This window comes from Artemia franciscana, chromosome 9, assembly GCF_032884065.1.
Source record: "Artemia franciscana chromosome 9, ASM3288406v1, whole genome shotgun sequence".
NCBI classification, from domain to species: Eukaryota; Metazoa; Arthropoda; class Branchiopoda; order Anostraca; family Artemiidae; genus Artemia; species Artemia franciscana.
The window spans coordinates 37,410,721-37,432,966 of record NC_088871.1 but is presented as its reverse complement, the minus strand read 5'-3'; the positions used below and the strand labels follow the sequence as shown (position 1 = coordinate 37,432,966).

Here is a 22,246-nt window from a genome sequence, read left to right as displayed (position 1 = left end):
GGTTGAACCCCCTCATACACGCCATAAAAACATACGAATATAGAAGTTCGTTACGTAAATTAATTCGTAAGTTACGTATATTTTTTACCAATGAAAACGTTTGTAAAAAATTAAAAGTTGTAGTTGTTTTTTAAGTAATCAAAAAATTGGTGGGCAACTAAGCCTCCTCCCTCACTCCTTTTTTCTCAAATTCTTCCGATCAATTGCAATTAATTAATATGCGAAATTCGGTTTAATTATTTATGTGCGGAGAGCCAAGATCAAAACATGCATTAATTCAAAAACGTCCAGAAATTAAATAAAAAAACAAGTTTTTTTTTTAAATTAAAGTAAGGAGCAACATTAAAACTTAAAACGAACAGAAATTACTCCGTATATGAAAGGGGCTTTTCCTCCTTAACGCCCCGCTCTTTACGCTAAAGTTTCTTACTGTTTTAAAAATAGAGTTAAGAGAAAGAGTCAAACTTTAGCGTAAAGAGCGAGGCGTTGAGGAGGAAAAGCCCCTTTCATATACGGAGTAATTTCTGTTCGTTTTAAGTTTTAATATTGCTCCTTACTTTCATTTAAAAAAACTTTTTTTTAAATTTAATTACATAAGACACAGTTCAGACTAAGCATATGCCGTGTTTATTCAGGCTAGATTTAGATGCATTTCGGTCAGTTGTCAACAATGAAGAGGCTATTTAAAGCTATTTTTCTTTCATGAGTATTTATGAACCGTTTCCAGAATTAAGTAGATGTAAATGATCTGCTTCACGCGTTTTGCCTATTAAATAAGCTAGTAACACAAAATAAAGCAGTCTGGTTTCGTGAATGAGTTATTAAATGTATGCGGCACTTAATGTGTATCTTAACACTTCACGAACAAAGTGGACAAAAACTATTTAAAGAAATCACTTTTATTTCCTGTAATAAGATCACTCAGTCTAGTAAGTTATTAGACTGAGTGAGTTACTGATAGTAACGCTCAACATTGTAGTTTTCTTCAGTTCTTCCTGCACAAAGGCAAAAGATTTTTATGGCAATTGGTATCTACCAAGTGAGTTGGAGGGGGAAACCGGAAATCTTGGAAAACGCTTAGTGGAGAAATCGGGATGAAACTTGGTGGGCAGAATCAGCAAATGTCGTAGATACGTGATTAACGTAACCGTACTGGATCCGCTCTCTTTGAGGGAGTTAGGGGGTGAGGTTCAGTGCTTTGTCGAGTTTGGTGCTTCTGGACGTGCTAGGACGATGAAAATCGGTAGGCGTGTCAGGGAGCTGCACAAATTGACTTGATAAAGTCGTTTTCCCCGATTTGACCATCTGGGGGGGGGGCTGAAGGGAAAGGAAAATTAGAAAAAAATGAGGTGTTTATAACTTACGAGTGGGTGATCGGATCTTCATGAATTTTAATATTTAGAAAGATCTCGTGACTCAGAGCTCTTATTCTAAATCCCGACCAGCATTAAGCCTCTGATTTTCCTTTTAAATATTTCTATTGATTCTCAGAATTTTGCTAGAGCTCGTACCATATGAGCTCTTGGCTCTTCCGGCCTCGTCACAAGTGCCATATGATCTTTTAGCTCTTGTTTTAATTTTTTTTTTCTTTTTCTTGATAGTTTATTGTTTGCTTTTTTAGATGCTGCTTAATGTTTCAAAAAATAGTAAATTACAGGATGAAAACTTTCTTGACTGGTTTCTTGACTAAAGCAAAGAGTGACATCCAAACTTTAACTTGCAAGAATATTCCGAGGTCAAGATTAGGTCTCGACCCCTAAAAGTTGTCTTGTATGTTGTAATAAAGTGAGGGTTTTAATGAAAGGTTAATGAAACGGCGTTTAATGACAGAAGACGCTATGTAATTAGTATTCTAACTTCAAAACAATAGTATTCCATTAGAATATTTCTTGACGTTGCGTCATTTTAGTAAATATATCCTCGTTAGCATTCTATACAAATAATTTTAGCATGCAAGGAATAAAAGCTATGGGGGAGCGAATGATTACTTCATTTTGGAAATCAATTTTTTTCCGTGTTGGCCCAATCAAACTTAAACAAATGACTACAATCAGGGTCGTATCGAGAATTTTTTTCGGGGGATTTACAAAAGGATTTTTTCCTTTTTTCTTACAAAAAGCTTCAAGAAACGCATCAAAAATTTGTTCATATTCATTTTTGCTACGTTTTTACGAGTCGGACAAACATTTCGGGGGGGGGGGGGGGTTCAAACCCCCTAACCCCCATCCTGGGTACGGCCTTGGCTACAAAATAGATAGATAATTATTGTGGAAAAGCCACAGGGCCATGGTGACACACAAAATACTACTTAAACAACAGTGCATTGAAGAAAAGACTTACATACATAAAACCCAGGGGCTTTCCATTATTCTGGGACTCTGGGGCCAAATCCATACCAATGTGCTGGATTGAAGGGTAGCGGTGGGGTCCCATTGAAAAAAGAGCTTCTCAAACCGAATAAAAAAACAACTTACATTAAGCATATTTTAAGCTCTCGCCCCTCAAGAAATATATTTTTCCGGCTATTCATGAACCTGACACAAGGCCGTATCCAGAGGGGGGGGGTTCGAGTTTGAATCCCTCTAAGAAATGTTTGTCCGACTCGTAAAAAATCTACAAAAATGCATATAAGCAAATTTTTGGTGTGGTGTTACAAAGTTTTTTTAATTTCCCCTAAAAAAAAACCTCGGCCTGGCCTTGCCCTGACATTAAGATTTCCTTATTTTCACCGAAGTCTCGTTCTAGATTTTCAAAAAATGTGCATCATGCGAGTATTCTTTGGCTTTCCATCATCTTGGGAGTGTGGGACCACATCCATACCAGGATTCTGGTTTGAGGGTAGGGGACTTTCCTTGAAAACATTTATGAGATTGTAAAACAAATCGTAATTGTTTATTCTTGGAATAATAGAAACTGATCAGATTCAAAATAACGAATTTCAAGTGGCCTAAGTCCGCCCTCTGCATAACCAAAAACCTGATACCCATGATTGCACAATTTCATTCTTTTATGGTCTTTGCCAATTTTAAATAGCTTTTAAGAATCCGTTTGGAATTCAATTGCTTTTCTTGCCAAAAAAGCGGCTACTACCTGTTTGTTTTTTACTGTTATTTTCGTGTATTGACTGCCTCTTTTCAATTGACAGCCAAAATAATTCCGCTCTTGTATTGATTAATTGATTAATTTGCTTCAACTCAGTGTTCTCCATAATTTTTTATTCTCTATGAACGTTGAACGTTTGAACACTAAGTAACCAGGGCCTATTGAATTGAAACATTTTGATTTCCGAATGTACGACCACAGAAAGTTCACTTTTAGAATTTGTCGTCGCTAAATTTCCTTTCGTTTGTTACTTGCTTAAATTTTTTTCCGGCAAGGTTTCTGTGCTCTTTTTGATGACTAAAATTCTTTTCATTGCAGCAATAGACAAAACAGATCAAACATTTAGTTTTAACGAACTGTAAGGAGCGATTTGGTACAGTAGTAATCTCAACTCTAAAAAAGGAAATTTTGATAACAATTGATAGATTCAAAGAATTACCTTGTTTTGCTAATTCCAAATATATAAAACTCATCATGTTTGATGTTACCCATCAAAAACTGTGAGTCTGAGAAAACTTACTTGATTTTCGAGGGGGGGAAGTTATGCAATCATAATGAAAATCGCACTATTAGATCATTCAGTGTATTACAGAATCCTACTGTATTCTGTGGAGGGGATTGCAATGATAGAATTTTCCTTTGAGAGCAAAATTTTTTGTAGTTTTCCAGGAGAAAATTTTCTGGTATTATTTGAAAAATGGTTAGAAAGAAAAATAAAATGAAAAACAATTTTTTTCACGTGAAAGTAAGGGCAGTGTAACTTGAAACAAACATAAATTATTCCGTATGTGTGGTGGGTGTCTCTGCCTCAAACTATCGCTCTGTACGTTAAAGTTTGATTTTTGACACGATTCTTTAAGAAAGACTGCTCAAACACAAGGGCCGTCGAATACGAATGAGGTTCATTTGGCTGTGCTGACTCAATTGATACATTATTTTATTATTTTTGCACACGTTATTCACTAATTTAAGTTCATTTTTTTATCCTTACTGCTTTTGGCTTGGCGCTGCAGTGAGTTGTTAGTAGTAGTGCTGGTTGTAGCACTTCATGCCTATACACTTGTAAATAGTAAAGAGTGAACCTGGAATATGGAGAGAATGAATTATGGGGGGCACTGCCCTCCTCATGTACGAAAATTTGCTCTTTTTTATTTAAGCTTTAATGTGTCTATTGGCTTTCGTTTGAAGAAACTTCTTTTACCTAGACTGCTATTTGCTTACTGATTAGCAAAAGTCAAGAATCATTTTGACTTTTGAAGAATATCAAAGGATTTTCTTTGCGTCTGAAATGAAAAAAAGTAATACTTTTAGCAATATTCTTTTAGTTCTCAGTAAGAGGCCTACTGGCAAATCTCAGAGGGGAGTTTCCCTTGCCCCTTTATGTGGAAATATCAGAACACAGAGGAGAGGTAAGAGGGAAACTTGCTTAGACTTCACTTGTTCCAAAAATAAGTTGAGGGGGCTGGGCTTAAAGCATATCTTTGATATACCGCACCGCCCAAGGACAAATATACTGATTTTCCTGAAAAAGACCCGACCACTTTGTACTTGTAGTTGCATAGGATATATCAATCAACGGAGCAGAATCAATTATTTTCCAGGGAACCAGATGGATTGCGCGTAGTCGCATGCCACATTTTTTTCTATGGTGGAAACCCAGCCCCGAAGAGACTAGGGATGGAGGGGTAATATTCCCATGGTCGTCTTTAGAAGGGCCCGATACGGGATCAGTTCAGAATTGCACTTGTTGATTGTTACGTATTAAGTTGTAGAATGCATAACACACAATTCACACGTGAAAAAAGGGATCAGTACAGTGATTTAAGTAGCTGCAGCAATTTGGCTACGTGGTACAAACTGTATTTGGTAGGCACAAAAAATGTTTCTTGGAATAAGACATGGCTCTTGGTAGCCTGGTGGAGGAATTTTTTTTAACTCTTCAATGTTCAATTATCACACTTCATTCTAAAGGCAGGGCAATTGAATTTTTATTGAATTTATGACCATTCCCAAAGTTAGCTTAAACTTCAAATGTTTGTGAACCATCTTCTCGTTTTTTTTCGTGTTGGTACATCTCCGAAACATTCCGATTTGTAGGCGAATCGAGGGTGAATCGTCAACTTAAATTAGAGCGTGAAAAGAATTGAAGAACCCCGTTATTTGAGAAAAAAGTGAAATTTTTAAACTATATTTCTGCTTCTTTAGAAGTATTGATCTGACAGAACATAGTTTTGAAGACCGACCTCTCAATGAGGCTGCTATGCAAATAGGCTGTGCATAATGTTACCGATTGTAGTTTTTATTTATCTTTTATATTTGAAATCTAAATTTAATGAAAATTTCTAAAAGATGTTACTGGAGAATTGGCAACCTTCTCTGGCTGAGTTGATCAAATTGGACAAAAACAGAACTGTATATTGGCTAGGCTGGTCCAGGCTAGCCCCGCGCACCTTTAGTGAGGTTCACTTAATTTACATACTACTACTACTACTAATAACTCACCACAGCACCAAGCCGCCCGAGGCCAACACAGCTACATACAAAGTCTCCCTTTTTACACAAATAGGAACACAAGTTCCTATTTCCCTTTAATCCTTCCTTACAACATGCATTTCCTTTAGCCCTGTTTACATGCTGATAATATACAAACGAACAGATGGAAGAAAATCACCGGAGAATCCGGTGATCCGGAGAACTGATCCGGATCCGGAGAACTGATCCGTAACCGGACTGATCCGGAGAACTCTTTCGGACAAACCTAAAAAAATAGTGGCCAATATTGCATTACCTTATATTTCAAAATCCTTCCCAGAGCTGTCATTCTTAGGAATTTTTCTGTAAGTTGAAATAATGGTCGCAAAATCGAGATTTTGGGAATAGTCTAAATATTTTTCTTTGTGCAGAATTCATCGGAGTCTATTTATTCTATATAACCTATCTAATCTATTATTTTTTTTTAATTATACACATTTTTTTTCTTCTTTTCTCTCTGTAAGTTAGTAAATGACTTTTTCATTGAATAAGTGGCTCGTGTGTTTTCCCCCTTTTTACAGGTCAAGGGGTCTGTCTTTGGTGTAATTTTAACTCAGCTTAACTTTCACATACTTGTGCCACATCATCAGTGAAGTCGATATCTGGCAGATATTTTCCATCAAAATCGGTCCCTAATGGCTGCCCCAGCAAAGTTTGTTGAGAACATTTTCAATAAGTTGGAAAGGTCGGATGAAGTGACGTAGGCTATATGAACACCACTTTCTAATTTTCAAAAATTGAGAAAGCTTACCATTTACAGTAATATGATATAGTATAGTGTTTTTATGTTATGTGTATTTAATCATGAATATATCTTTTCTTCGGTCGGTCCAAGACGATGAAAGTTGGCAGGCATATCAGGGACCGGACCAGATTAAATTAGAAATAGTCGCTTCCCCGATTCGAGCATCTGGAGGGGGAGTAGAGGGACGGTTAATTCGGAAAAATTTGAAAATTCATTAAAAAAAAGTCTCCTTGCAAGTATGTATAACGCAGTGGATATTGTGTTGGTATTCCTCTCCGAAGGTTGTAGGCTCAATTCCTGACAGAGACAATTTTTATAAGTTTTTTTTCTTGCTCTGTCATTTTTAGTATTAATTTTTAGTTGAATTTCAAAATCTTTTTTCAAATGTCTGGCCTTGACTAACACTTTTACCAAGAATATCAGATTGGATCACGTTTTATGGTGATTAAATCTGGAATTTGCTATGGTATGGGCCAGCAAGCGTAGGAGGAGCTAAATCAAGCGATTGATTTAAAGCGATCGACAATTATAGAAAAAGCTATTCAGCTTCAGAGACAGAAATCTCGCGCAGTGGGGCTTATTATGGTAGCCTTGAAAAAAATACCACCGCGATAATATTGCGAAATGTTGGCTCTTCCGACCTCATCGCAAGTGCCATATGTGCTCTTGGCTCTTGTTCTTCTCTATTCTAGTCTTTTTTTTCCTAACGGAACTTATAATATTACTAAATCCTCATTGACAATCACACCTGCTAGCCCTCTTCAGGAAATCCCTCTTAACGACGCCTTGACTATCGGGCCTGTGTGCACCTTTGCATTGCTTGGTGTAATGGTGTTCACTCGACTTAGTGTCAGTAGCCTATGAGTTCGAGTCCCGTAGATGACGTTTTTTCCCCATTACACATTGGTGTTGCTTTTATCATTGATTTATCGGAATCCACTTTGTCGGTACTTTAATTCTTGAGTCGATGAGACTTAGTGCTGTTTACTTTGTCCAAAAGGACATTATATGCGCATTATTAGACGAAAAAAGATAACAGTAAAAATGACAAAAAAGAGATATTTTCATCGTGCGTAAACAAACCTAAATGTACTAAGAAATAAGACAAAAAACCATAAAATCTTGCCACAGACTTCACTTTGATACAACTTTTGATGTCAAACTACCTGGTATATGGGATAATAATGTAATAATTGCTATGTTTTCTTTTTTCTCATTGAAAATCTGAACGTGACCAATGTCGTGTATCAGTGTTTCTAGAGAAATCGTGCCAAAAAATTCTTTGGTCTTGAAAAAACTCACAATATTAAACCTTATGAAATTAAGCAAGCCTTCACAACTTTTTTCTCAAAAATTACTCAAAATGTCTTGTATTGATAAATGAGTCTACCTAGCACCAGTTAAATTTGGATTTGATATAAAATTCGCCATTTTTCACGCTATATGGCGCAGTGTTATGACATAGTTAGAATGGGTTTATGACAACCGCATATTATTGGTTTATAAAAAGCAAATATAATTATATCATACCAATGATCCACAAGAGGCGGTTTTAGGGGAAGACAGATGGGGTACTTGCCCTAGGTACAGAAATTTTAGGGGTACAAAAATTCAAATAAATTATCTAACAATTATAATAATTTTGCATTTTTTAAATAAAATAAAGCAGATGGCACAGTTGAAAGTTTTGTTAAAATTCGGTCTGAAAATTTTTGGGAGACCGAGGGGGGATGCTAACCAATATTTTGCCCCGGGCATAAGAGAGGCAGAACCGTCAACGTCACTGTGATCTCACTCTACGACGCATCTAGTTGGCTGCTAGCATTACGGTAAATAATAAGTAAAAATGGAACCAAAAATTACCATTTTTTGCATCTCAAGGAACTGTTCAATGTATTCAAACTTTGCGTAAGAATGGTTTCAAATAAATTGAATGAATTTTCAGATGTTTATGACTTAACCTCCAACCACCTTTTACTAGGAAGGATATAACTATTCTGAGGAATCTAGGATATTGGGTGCTGAGGAGCGAAAGCTCCCATCTTGTTGTTGCGAAAATAGCTTATTGGGAAATTATGCTTTATTTCGGTAAACAAATGCACTAAACGAGCTGCTTCTCAAAACAACCTTCTGCAAATATATATGAATAATATAGTAACAAATATTAATAAATTATATAATATGATATAATATGTACGTTAAAATAGATTAATGAATATTAGCAAATATGAAGAATATAAAAATAATTTTGATTCAAAGAGTGGGGTCGGAGCTGGCGGTAACTCTTCTCATATGGCTGACCTGGGCCATGGCTTTGTTATTTAGGGCACGGAAGAGTGGTCGAAAAATCTTTTTCTTTTATAATGCATCAAGAATGGAAGAGCTTTTTGATGCATATTTGCTTTAAACCACTAAACTTTCAGGTCAAATGGTGTTAAAAAGCAACAGGACCGTAGGCTATCCAGGATTTTTGTTCTGGGGTGGGGAGTTTTTTAGGGGGGTTTACACAGAAAAATCTAAAAACGCATCAAAAATTTGTTTATATGCATTTTTGTTAGGTTTTTACGAGTCATTCAAACATTTTTGGGGGAGGGGGGTCAAGTCCCCTTATACACACATATATATATATATATATATATATATATATATATATATATATACATATATATATATATATATATATATATATATATATATATATATATATATATATATATATATATATATATATATATATATATATATATATATATATATATATATATATATATATATATATATATATATATATATATATATATATATATATATATATATATATATATATATATATATATATATATATATATATATATATATATATATATATATATATATATATATATATATATATATATATATATATATATATATATATATATATATATATATATATATATATATATATATATATATATATATATATATATATATATATATATATATAGGAGATTTCTTCGTCTAAATGGGAAATAAAATAAATTTGGATCTAAATAAGTAGTGATCATCTTCAAACTTGTGTCAATTGGAATTGTTTCTTGCTTGATATTATCTTGAAAAACGCATTTTTATTTTATCGTTGCTTTAGCCGCAACTTACTTTTCATTATGTTGCTACGTCCACTGCAACCATAGTATTACTGGCTTCTAGCTATCTGTGACCTAATCTGCTATTTTATCTGTATATTTCCCTTGAAATGCGAAGGAAATATAGAAACGAATATAATTGTCGAATTTTGAAATTAATGTCAAGCTTTGTTTATTTAAAGATATGCACAGTTTGATTGTTATCAAATGTTTTAAGCAATGCCATGTAATCACCATATTTCTTTGTTCTAGCAATGTGATAAACATTTAATCATACTGGCCTAATTAGCTTTGAGTAAATTGCCTAGTCCTATTGGCAGCACGTCTGCAGGCCAGAAAAGGGTGGTAATTACGCCACGCCTTGTATTCAATGTTTTCGACTGAGGAGGCTCAGAAATGTTAGAAAAAACACAATATTTGCGATAAATAGCCCATTTTTTGCCTATTACCTCGGTTAAGAATGTTGTAGAATAATTATACTGGTAAGAACTTGCATTTTATCACATGTTTTTTCTTAAAGCGGGGCACCAGCGAGAAGAGGGGCAACATGTCCCTAAATTTTATTGCCCTATTTCCTCTTATATTTTTTAAAATGCTTTTTTGCTTCTTCATTTAATCCTCCCCCGCCCCCCGTGCATTGGTATCCCTGCATAAAGGACTGATAATACCAGAGGTTGCCCACTCCGCCATCAGAGTGCCACTTGTTCCGCCACAAGTGGTATATTTCTCCAATGTGGGATGCGTACCGCCTGTTGTACGCGATTTCTTAACTTGGATAACCCCTCGGTGTGATACCTCGAACAATTATTTATCGATTTATCGATCGTTTATCGATTTTCTTGTTGGTGATTAAAAGCATTTGCTCTTCATTTTCAAAATCGGGGGAAGAGGGTGAAGATATTCAGCTTAAGACTGTTGGTCTGAAACAGTATTGCATAGATATGAAACAATAGATGTGTGTGTGTGGAACCAGTAACAAATATCTTCTGTGAAATTTTTAAGTTGGATGTTTCCATTGTTTTTCTCGGCAATCGTCATTAGCTGCGATTTTTGCTAAAATTGCTTTAAATATTGTCTTAAACAGTACTGCTTTGCTCAGATACACGGGGAAAATTCGTTAAATTAAGATCAAAAGCTTGCTAAATGAGTAACATTGTTAATCTTAGATATTGGTGAGTGGCTCACTTTTGAGATTAGATTTTTTGGCTTTTAAATTTTTAATTCTTTTAATCTTGATTTCATCTGCTGTTTTTTTTTGCTGTGTTTATATATATATATATATATATATATATATATATATATATATATATATATATATATATATATATATATATATATATATATATATATATATATATATATATTTTCTGGTGTTTTGCTGAAGACGGCCCTTGGACATAAGGCCAAAATATCCACTGAATACAATTCCACTACCTTGGAGGAAATTTCCCCATTGTTCCCAAGTCGTGTTTGTTTGAGTTTAAATGGTCTATTTCTCCTGCCTTTTAGAACCGAATGTAATGCATCTATTGTACCTGACACCCAAGATATATGCTCAAAAGGAACGAAATACCTTAAAATTTGGATAAAACGGCTTTTTTAGGCTTGGCCTTTCTCTAGGACAATTTCTGGCTCTTGATCCCCACGATCCCATAGCAAAATTGAAATCTGTATACCCATCTCTATACATCTCTATACTATTGCATCTCTATACCCAGGATAGTGTTTTCTTCTACTTCGTTTTTAACAGCCATAGCCTAGTTCTTGTATATATATCAATACTTGTAATATTGGTTTATAATTGCTATTAAATAGGTTCAATTAGTTCTGTTTAATACTAGAAATTTAGCTGTAGGAATCACGGCGGGAGTGTCTGAAAGCAGAACAGCCGCAAAATGATTCCATTTTTTGATATTGCAACATTAGCCTCAGATTTGTAATCAACAATCTTATAACTTTGGTTTATAAGACTCGTTTCAAATCAGAATCGAGACTACACCAGATTTATCTGACACTATTGTATTAATGCACAGTGAAGTCGATTCACGAAAATGTACGGGGGGGAAACATACTTTTCGAATACATACCGTATTCGAGGTATGCGTTTATATTACGTAATATCTATTGTCCTGTTCTAACGTACGTTTCTAATCACCCTTTTCTGAGGTTCCATTTCCTCATTTTCAACGTTTTTTCTTAGCAGAATCTAATAAATCTTTCATTTCAGTGTTTATCTCAGTATGTCAGCCTTTCTGTTGGTTCAGGCTATTGCGAAATATCTTGTCCTGACGGCGATTGTCCTGCTGAATCTGGAGCACTTACTGACAAAGAAATAGATTCTCTCATCAATAAAGAAAAAGTGGAACTGCTTGCTAAGCTCAGAGTTAATTTAGGTGAGTTGGTTCATATCTCCACACTCCACTCAACTCTTGCACTTGAACATGTCCTTGCCATAATTCCATGTTCCTGGAAATTGTGTGGTCAACTGCAGTTTCAAAGCTATTTCGTAGGCTGTAATATTTCATTAATAAAGTGTAGTCGACACTGGGAAACAGATCGGGATTAAATTCAATTTTGCACTGAGATACGTTTGCCAATGATATATATTGTCAATGGCAGAAACGGATTGTTTGGAGTGCCCGTCTGACCGACTGTATTTGAAACAGTAATCTGTGCGCTAAATACGGTTCTATCGAACTTTCTAGGGCTATAATGAGACAAAGGTTGAAATGCCTGAGACAATGTTCTGCGGATGAAGCATGACAGATTGCAATAAGATCGTCCTTTTTGGCCAATAATATAGGGCCAAACGAAAAGCAGGTCGTTCCCTAATGGGGTGAAAGGAGGTTGGCATGAAGGCTTACGAGGGAGGCTTGGAATAGATTGGGATCGAGAGGAGCGTGTGTAGCTGTGTTTGCCTCAGGTGGCTTGGTCCAGCATTCAGTTTTTAGTAGTAGTAGTAGTAGTAGTAGTAACAGAAATGCAGACTATGTGAAAGGTGTAAATTTGTCACCAGATCATATGTGTCGGTGGTTGGGGGAGGGGTCGGTTATTTAACCCTCTCCCCCCAAAAAATATAAAACAATCTGCATGCTGCTCAGAAAATTTTCATTGCCGCTCAAAATTCTGCCGCTCAGAAAATTTTCATATGCCGCTAATTTGCCTATACGCAAATTGCCTATACGATAAGCCTACCGTAAATTTGTCCACTTCAAATGTAATCTACTTCCCCCTGCGAAATGTGTTCCCGTGCCTTTGCCTGTTTAGAATTCGCCTTTTGGAAGAAATTCCATAAAAACAAATACTCTTGGCTTTTGATCTGGAAAGACACATTTTGTGGTTTTGAAACAGCTGGCAAGGAAAAAAGTTAAAATCTATGATTGGAAACGTTTTGACGCACTTATGTAGATGACTTTTGCTTGTCATTTAACCGCGACCCGTTGGTTTATGACGAAATCCTTTGCCATTTAAATCGTCATACGACTTCCAATTATGAATCCGGTTTGATATATACTATTTCAAGCAATGCATACGTGAGTGCTTCGCATCTTTTTCTGGTGCTGTTCCAATGTTTTCTAGTCAATCGTGATGGTATCTTTTGGAACTATGTGTGGACAATCTTTACTTGTGCGTAGTATAAAATCAACCTTTTGTTACGGAAAATCGTGTTCAAATTTTAGAGTGACATCGACTTTTCGAGTTTCAAAATGCCAAATATTAGCTTGTAGCTTTTCGATGCATAATGAGACTCGTTAAATCAAATTAGTGGTTGCCGTCTTGATCAAGCAGCGGGAACCAGATCTCCAAACAATTTTTAAGATTGAAATTGATCTCCAAACAATTTGTGACAAAATGATTTGTTGATCTTTTTCCGTGAGAATATACTTTTTTCGAAGCACTTACCTCCCGAAAAATTCTTAGGGCACCCTAGAGTTTTGAGCATGTCCACTTAATATATATATATATGTGAAGTGTCATAATTACGTCGGCGCGCTGCCTCCCGCCGAGGTAGTGGCGTTCTGCTGACTGAATTAATCTGAGCCAATTCTGTATAGCGTTAACCGCAAGGTTGGAGCTTCTCTTTTTTGTGTGGTTAAGGATTTTGATTTTCATGCTTAGAACTCAAGTGCTGTTTTTAAAATTAAACAAACAAGTGTACACAAATAGTTTGCAAGAATTCCTTGTGCTACCAGGGTGAGTTTTTACTCAGCACTAGTTCTTGTAGCGCATCCCGAAAAATTCTTAGGGCTTCCCACTCAGCAAACGTGTGGGAAAGAAACAGACAATTGTTTTTCGAACAGACACCAGATTAAATTCCAGGTAGGAACTTGAGATTTAAGGACCTCTCTATTTCAAGACGCCTTGGTATAGCAAAAAATCAATATTTCTCGAGTCCTTGCCATAGGCAGGTGTTTATAAATACTGAGGTTTTCATTCTGTAACATAGCAGCGTTGATAGAAACAGAAGGTTCTGAAAATTCTCAGGTTCCTAAATGTTAAATTCTAAATTTAACATCGAGGATAATTAATGTGTTTCCTTATTGGTCATAAAACCACTGAAGGTGTAATAACTAGGAGGTGTCTAATTATAGGAGGGGGACCTATTTCAGACATCGACAGAAACAAATGGGGAAGAAACTACAAATGCAGGTATCCCTAATCACCGTCTCAACAGTTAAATCTATTATACCACCTGGAAAATTAATTTTTCTCTACTTACCCTGTCTAAATTTTCTTAATAAATATTTCATTAGCTTGAATACTTCACCTATATACAACGGTAACTATTTTAAGTGCATAGAAATGTAACAGTAGAGGCCTAACCGTAATTGTAATTTTTTAGCTCGAGTCTAATCTTGGATAATAGGCTACTGCCCAATCTTGGACATAGGATCCTAATGTCTGATTTTCTCAATCGTGGACAGATTGAATCACTGACCTGTGTTGTGAAAAAGAGTAACCATATTTAAATAGGCTTGTATACCAGATTGCAGTCAGTCAATCCCAACTATCTGCATCAGGTCCAAGATTAAGAACCTGCTTTCCTTTTTTAGGGAAGATGCATTTTAGTCAAAATATTTGTCCAAGATCACACACTGTCAAAGTACTGGGGGTTTTTACCCTAAATCCTCTTTCATGTAGTAGGTATGATCAGGCTGTTACAGCCACTTTCACGCATTTACCACTCATAGTCGTCACACAGACCTCTATAGTAGGTTCTACGTTCTCTGTAATGACCCTCATAGATGACTTTTACAAAGTTGTCAATTGCAACCCAAATCAAAACTAAGTTAGCATTCCTTTTCACTATCTTACCCAAGAGAACTGTCTGAGTTGTCATCAACAGTCACTGGCTGAACCTTTTCAGTTTCATTTTCACCCTCAGTGCTGTCTTCTCATCAAATCTTTTCACAGTCTGCTTCTTTGTTTTGATTGCTTTTGTTGCTTCATTTTTTTTCTTTTCTGCCTCTTCTTCGCCTTCCTTGAAGCAAAGGAAGCTTCGATCTTGGCCTTCACTGATATATCAGTGAGCACTTTTCTTCTGCCCTCCTTTCTTTCTTGAAGCATTTTGTTTTGTTGGTGTTGCTGGGACGTGGTTTTACTTGTTCAGTTGTGACTATCCTATTTCACAATGGCTGCAAAATCACATGGCTTACTGAAAGCATTGGGTGAGAGGATGGCAGTGCAAGTAGGGATGAGGTTGGAATTAGAACCTCTGATGAGCTTGGCCATTTTCCGACCAGTTTCATGGGATAGGAAAAACATTTGGATGGTCTGTATTAAAGAGCACAGATCTTCATTATCAAAACAATCTCTATTGAAAGGGGATACACCTTCCCAATCCCTTCTGGATGTTTGATGTTATGAAAGCTCAGGGCAAAGATTTTCCAACCAACCAGGTGTGACGTAAAATGTGACAGTTCTTCTCGATGGTGACGGTTGCTCGATGAAAAAAAAATACTAATTTTGATAATTAATTCTGTATGTGTTACAGCCATGAAATGTCACAGCCATTTCATTTCTACCAGATTTCTGCTTATTACTACCAGATTTATGGATAACAAGGAAGACCACTGTCCAGTCAGCGACTCCGGAAGTTTCTAACTCGTGGATATGCCCAAATCTGTTGTAAATTAAAGCTGGGATTTGAGAAAGACTGATCAAACCATTACATTTTTGTGGTCAATAATGATCACGCTGACGGCGTGCCGCCGACATCTCACCGGTGGCGGTGCGAATAAAATTACGGCGGCAGGTCGCCGCTGCTATTTTTGCTCCCGCTGCCACTGGCAGCGGGGGCAAAAATAGTGGCTTCCCTTATCTGTGCGGCCAACCCCCCCCCCCCCCAAAAAAAAAAAAATCCTATTTACGGCCCTATATATATATATATATATATATATATATATATATATATATATATATATATATATATATATATATATATATATATATATATATATATATATATATATATATATATATATATATATATATATATATATATATATATATATATATATATATATATATCAAGATGGCTACTGCCATCTTGAACCCTGTTGTTGTCGTATATGAACCGTTTAAAATTGACGAATATCAACCCGCGCCTCCTTCGTGCTTCAACTGTCAGGCTTCTGCCCATATATCTGGTGCCTGCAAAGTTACCGTTTACTGCTCCCACTGTGGACGAAAGGTTTATTCGAGTAATTGCAACTCCCCTTGCCAGGATAGTTTCATGTGCGCTGTATGCTCCCAAACTGATCATCCATGTCACATTTATGAATATATCGTGCAACACAGAAGCTTTTGCGTCCTTTAAAATGAATACAGGACCCAGGATATTGTCGTGGAATAAACGGGGTTTAATTCTAAAGCTCCCATTGATACAAACACTATGTGAAATGAATAATGTGGTATGTCTGTAAGAGCATTTTCTAACAACGCAAATTCTTAAGCTACTCAACATCGACAACTCAACTATTATTTACTCGCATGCTGCCAAACACTTTGATGTGGGTTAACTTAGCGGGAGGACTGCGATTCCTGTGCGTAATGAACTGTCACCAGAGCGATTCCGGGGAGTCCAAATACAAAATTGCGAAGTTACCTCAGTTTATTTTCCCAGGGATTATCTCAATTCTAGTTCCGATGTCCTGTTTGATAAAGCGTCCCGAGCTCTTAGTACTCTTGCCGCTGATTGTGAATCGAGTTATCTGACTGTCATATTGGCCGGTGAATTGAACTGTACTCCGGTTGATGACTCCAGTTGTACAGCAGATATTCTGTGTAGCATATGCCCACAGCTTGTCCCAGTAGAAAATGAGCTTAGATTTACATGCATCCATAATTCTGGCAGCACGTATTTTCTTGATTTCATGATTTGCTCGCCTGAAATACTGCCGAAGATTTCTGCTAATCAGAAATTCTTTTCTAATCTTTTTAAATCCTACTGATCTCGTCATATCAAGTAATACAGACAATTGGTATGATTTCTCTGACTGGAATTGACCTGCCTATTTTCCAAAGCGTAAGTAATGCTATCCTTGGAAAAATGGAAGTGCCGTTCCAGCTTCTGTTTCAGAAGTCAGAAATTAGTGTCTCTGAAAGTCAGATTTTATTCAGTGCGTATTATGCTGAAACTGCATGCCTTGCGCATTGCTGAAAAAGTAAGTGTACCGGTCCGTAGAGTACAAGTCGGAGCTGAAGAGCCTGGCTGAACCAGCAATCTGGAGCACGCCAAGTCGTGCGTCAAGTTAAAATTTTGGTTTCGAATTGGGAAAGAATGTGGTATGCCGCGTACCAGAGTAGCGAACCAAGTCCGCCTCTGCACAAAGAGACGCTTTGCGAAAGATTTTAAACGACATCAAACAAATTCTACTGCCACAATTGCGGTTCTGTCCTTCCAAGTGGCCAATGGTGTAATTACATCCGCGCTGAATTTCAAAACCTGATTTGGTCTTGGAAAGTGTTTACGAGGAGGAGCTTGGTAAATATTTGCTCAGGTATAGCAATGACCTCAGTTTTATTGTTACACGCTCTCTGGTGATAAAGTGCATTTATAAGCTCCGTAAAAAGAATTTCCGAGGAATTAATGGCATTTATGCTAAGCACCTTGAAGCTGACTCTCCTCCTTTAGTTGAGCACTTGATACTGCTTTTTCAAATGTGTTTTTACTCTGAATTGGTGCCAGATATATTTAGTACTGTTATAATTAGTCCTGTCATTAAAAAGGGAAAACCCTCCGACGAGTGTTCTTTGTTCAGATCGATTACTGTCTGCCCTGTTCTATGTAAAATATTTGAACTGATGATTATTGGTGAAATTACGATGAAGTGTTATACATCAGATACTCAGTTTGGTTTGAGAATGGGTTGGCTGCGATCATGCACATCATCTTATTGCTAATTTGTTGGTACATACTGCTGAAAATGATGAAGTACTTTACTTTGCGAGTCTTGATGTCTCTAGAACATTTGATTCAGGTTTCCACGTCGACATTCTACTGACTGCTTACAAACGTGGAATGAATTCTTCAGTATTGAAGGCTTTTCGGGATATGTATAGGAGGCTGAACACTAAAGTTGAGATTATTGTATCGCCTAGTGTTACTGAACTTACTTCGTTAATCCCAATTAAGAAAGGTATTAAACAGGGAGCTTTGGCTTCTCCATCCGTGTTCGATAATTGCAATGCTGAACCTCAACATAAAGTCGTTATGACTTTTGTATTTAGAGGGGCTGATGTCTCGTCATCATCAGCAAGTTATGCTGATGATATTCTGAACATTAGTCGATCGCAGACTAGATTAAAATAGAATTTTCATTTACTGTCCGATGAGTATGACCATATCGGACTAAAGTCAGAAACTGAATTCCTGCTTTTTAATCGCCCTACCCAAGAGCCAGTCTCTTCATCTCCGGTGGCCATTTTGTTCATTAATATGATCACCTTACTTACCTTGGAGTACCAGTTGGGAAAAATTTGTGTGCAACACGGACTCTGTTGAAATATTTTTTTACAAATAAGAGTAGGAAAAGTTATGACCTTTTAGTTGCTATGAATTTTTTTTTGCTATGAAAATTTTGTAGATAGCTGCTGGGATTTGAGTAAATACTGATTTTAAGTTTGTTCTAAACTTATATTTTTATCCGCTGGAGCTGTGTCTAATCTTTGTTGGGAGAGGGGGAAGGAGGTTCATTTTAAGGCAAATTGCTGTCATGATTTTGATCAGGTACATACACGTGAGTTTTTTCAAGGGGAGAGGTAAATTTTGAGTGGTACATAATTTCACAAAAAATAAAAATAAAAGCAAGGAGAATCGGTTTCAGCATGAAATATTTATAGGAAAATTTATGAATCTCACTTTTCTTGAAAGGGTTAATTTGTAACCCCCCCCCCCCCCCTATGTACGTACATTCTTTCAAGGCTTTAAGCAAGGGTGTTGATTTCCTTAGAATTCCGACAAAACTTATGAAAAGTAAGTGTCCATCATATTAGTGAATTACATTGAATAGCGATTATTATGATTATAGTTCACTATTTTTGCCATCCCACAATTTCTCTGTGGGAAATTGTTAAGAGATTAAAAGCCCTAATTATACCCGTTAAGAAATAAAGTACGGTCTGATTTTTTAAAGAAGAACTCTAGCAGTAAATAATTATAGCTTACATCATATATCCAGATTTAGTTCCGCGAATTTAATCCCATAACGCACTGCGCTCGAGGTATGAATCTAATGTTTACACCCCTTAATTCGTAATTACCATACCTTAAATGTTAAGTTTTGCAGGGGTAATTGCCCCCTCAATGACTTCCTGTACTCGTTGTTGTTCTGAAATTTTGCCAACTTGATTTACAAATCCTTTGTCTTGTTGTTCACTATTTCTTTAAATTCAGTCACACCCTTCTATTTGAAACCTATGTAAAATACCTATGTAAAAACCTATGTAAACAAGAGCTAAGAGCTCATAGGGCACTTGTGACGAGGCAAGAAGAGCTAAGAGCGAAGAGCTCATATGGTATGAGCTCTAACGAAATTCTAAGAATCAATAGATTGATTTAAAAGGAAAATCAGAGGCTTAATGCCGGTCAGGATTTCAAATAAGAACTCTGAGTCACGATGTCCTTCTAAATATCAAAATTCATTAAGATCCGATCACCCACTCGTAAGTTATAAATACCTCATTTTTTCTAATTTTCCCTCTCCCTTTAGCCCCCCAGTGGTCGAATCTGAGAAAACGACTTTATTTAGTCAATTTGTGCAGCTCCCTGACACGCCTACCAATTTTCATCGTCCTAGCACGTCCAGAAGCACCAAACTCGCCAAATTACTGAACCCCTCCCCCAACTCCCTCAAAGAGAGCGAATCCAGTACGGTTATGTCAATCACGTACCAAGGGCATTTGCTTATTCTATCCACCAAACTTCATACCGATTCCTCCACTCAAAGCGTTTTCCAAGATTTCCCCCTCCAACTCCCCCAATGTCAACAGATCTGGTCGGGATTTGAAATAAAAGCTCTGAGACATGAATTCTTTCTAAATATCAAATTTCATTAAGATCCGGTCACCCGTTCTTAAGTTAAAAATACCTCAATTTTTTTTCAAATAAACACCCCCCCCCATAATAATATATATATATATATATATATATATATATATATATATATATATATATATATATATATATATATATATATATATATATATATATATATATATATATATATATATATATATATATATATATATATATATATATATATATATATATATATATATATATATATATATATATATATATATATATATATATATATATATATAAAGTTTCATTAAGATCCGATCACCTATTCGTAAGATAAAAATACCCCAATTTTCACGTTTTTCAAGAATTCCGGTTTCCCCCTCCAACTCCCCCCAATGTCACAGGACCTGGTCGGAATTTAAAATTAGAGCTTTAAAGCACAAGATCCTTCTAAATATCAAATTTCATTAAGATCTGGTCACCCGTTCATATGTTACAAATACCTCATTTTTCCGATTTACCCCCGCCCCCCCCCCCAACTCCACCAAAGAGAGCAGATCGGATCCGGTTATGTCAGTCACGTATCTTAGACAGGTGTTTATTTTCCCATCCAGTTTCATCCTGATCTCTCCTCTTTAAGTATTTTATAAGATCCCCCCCCATCTGCCCCCAATGACACTGGATCCGGTTGAAATTTAAAATAAGAGATCTGAGTGACGAGGTCCTTCTAAATATGAAGTTTCATGAGGATCCGATCACTCCTTCGTAAGTTAAATATACGTCATTTTTTCTAATTTTTCAGAATTACCCGACTCCCCCCCCCTAATAGAGCGGATCCGTTCCAATTATTTCAATCACGTATCTAAGATTTCTGCTTATTTTTCCCACCAAGCTTCATCCTGATCCCTCCAATCTAAGCGTTTTCCATGATTTTAGGTCCCCCAAGCTCCCCCCAATGTCACCAGATCCTGTCGGGATTTAAAATAAGAGCTTTGAGACACGATATCTTCTAAATATCAAATTTCATTGAGATCCGATTACCCGTTCGTAAGTTAAAAATACCTCTTTTTTTTCTATTTTTTCAGCATTAGCCCCCCCCCCAACTACCCCAAAGAGAGCGGATCCGTTCCGGTTATGTCAATCTTGTATCTAGGACTTTTGCTTATTTTTCCCGCCAAGTTTCATCCCGATCCCTCCACTCTAAGTGTTTTCCAAGATTTTAGGTTTCCCCCTCCCAACTCCCCCCAATGTAACCAGATCCGGTCGGGATTTAAAATAACCACTCTGAGACACGATATCCTTCCAAGCATGAAATTTCATTAAGATCTGATCAACCGTTTGTAAGTTAAAAATACTTCATTTTTTCTATATTTTCCGAATAACCGAATTTACCCCCCCCCCCCCCCCCCCTGCGTACGTGTCAGATACAGCGACCGTCTTTGGTAGAAATACTAAAACAATAAAATTGAAACTAGAATAATCCCTATTGAAGGTTTATTTGTTCTTCATAGAACGGCAGTGTGTCTTAAGATAATAATACCTAATTTCAGGTATTACGTCGAAAATTGACACACTTCTTTATGATTTCAATAAAAATGGATATGTATGTTTCGAACAGGGGGTAAATTCCAGATGATTGGTGACGCCCTTCTTCATATACACATGGCTGGCGAGTTCATTTACTGATGGTCCACTCTCCTTTTTTTTTTCTTTGCCTTTGGAAACCACTTCGTTGCTTATCATAAAGGTGTAATTTTTTTTCCCGTCTTGATTACTTCGGCTAATAATAATATATAAACTTTCACCATGATTTGCCAAAAGCAAAGTTAGAAGATAGGTTGGGTGAAAATTAATTTTTCCTTCCCGCTGTTTTCTGTGAAATATAGTATCAATGACACAAAGAAAATGACATGTGAAGCATATCATCTGTGCAAAACAATATTCGAAAACGAAATTTACTTTGCAAAATTGGGTAGCAGCCGGTGAAGGACTTTATTATTTTTTTTAAATCAACGAATGTTCATTTATTATATCTTGTGCCCACAATTAAATCTGAAAATGGGCGTCCTATTTGCCTGCTGTGATGGGTTTTGATATCACATCTGAATTTTTCTCAGGACGGTATTGGTAACGATCCTCGAAGGATCTCAGAATGGGTGGCCAACGATATTGGTAAAGATCCTCTAAGGATCTCTCAATGGGTGGCCAACGATA

At 36.3% G+C, this 22,246-nt stretch overlaps 1 protein-coding gene across 2 annotated transcripts in view; it reads left to right on the top strand.

Moving 5' to 3' along the window:
• The window catches only part of LOC136031371 (probable E3 ubiquitin-protein ligase RNF144A-A), a 100,431-nt gene that overhangs the window by 37,102 nt on the left and 41,083 nt on the right, over positions 1-22,246 (top strand). For both annotated transcript variants that reach the window (XM_065710878.1, XM_065710876.1), the window contains exon 3: positions 11,732-11,897. In XM_065710878.1, the coding sequence (XP_065566950.1) occupies positions 11,732-11,897 (166 nt within the window). The remainder of the gene's footprint in view (positions 1-11,731; positions 11,898-22,246) is intronic.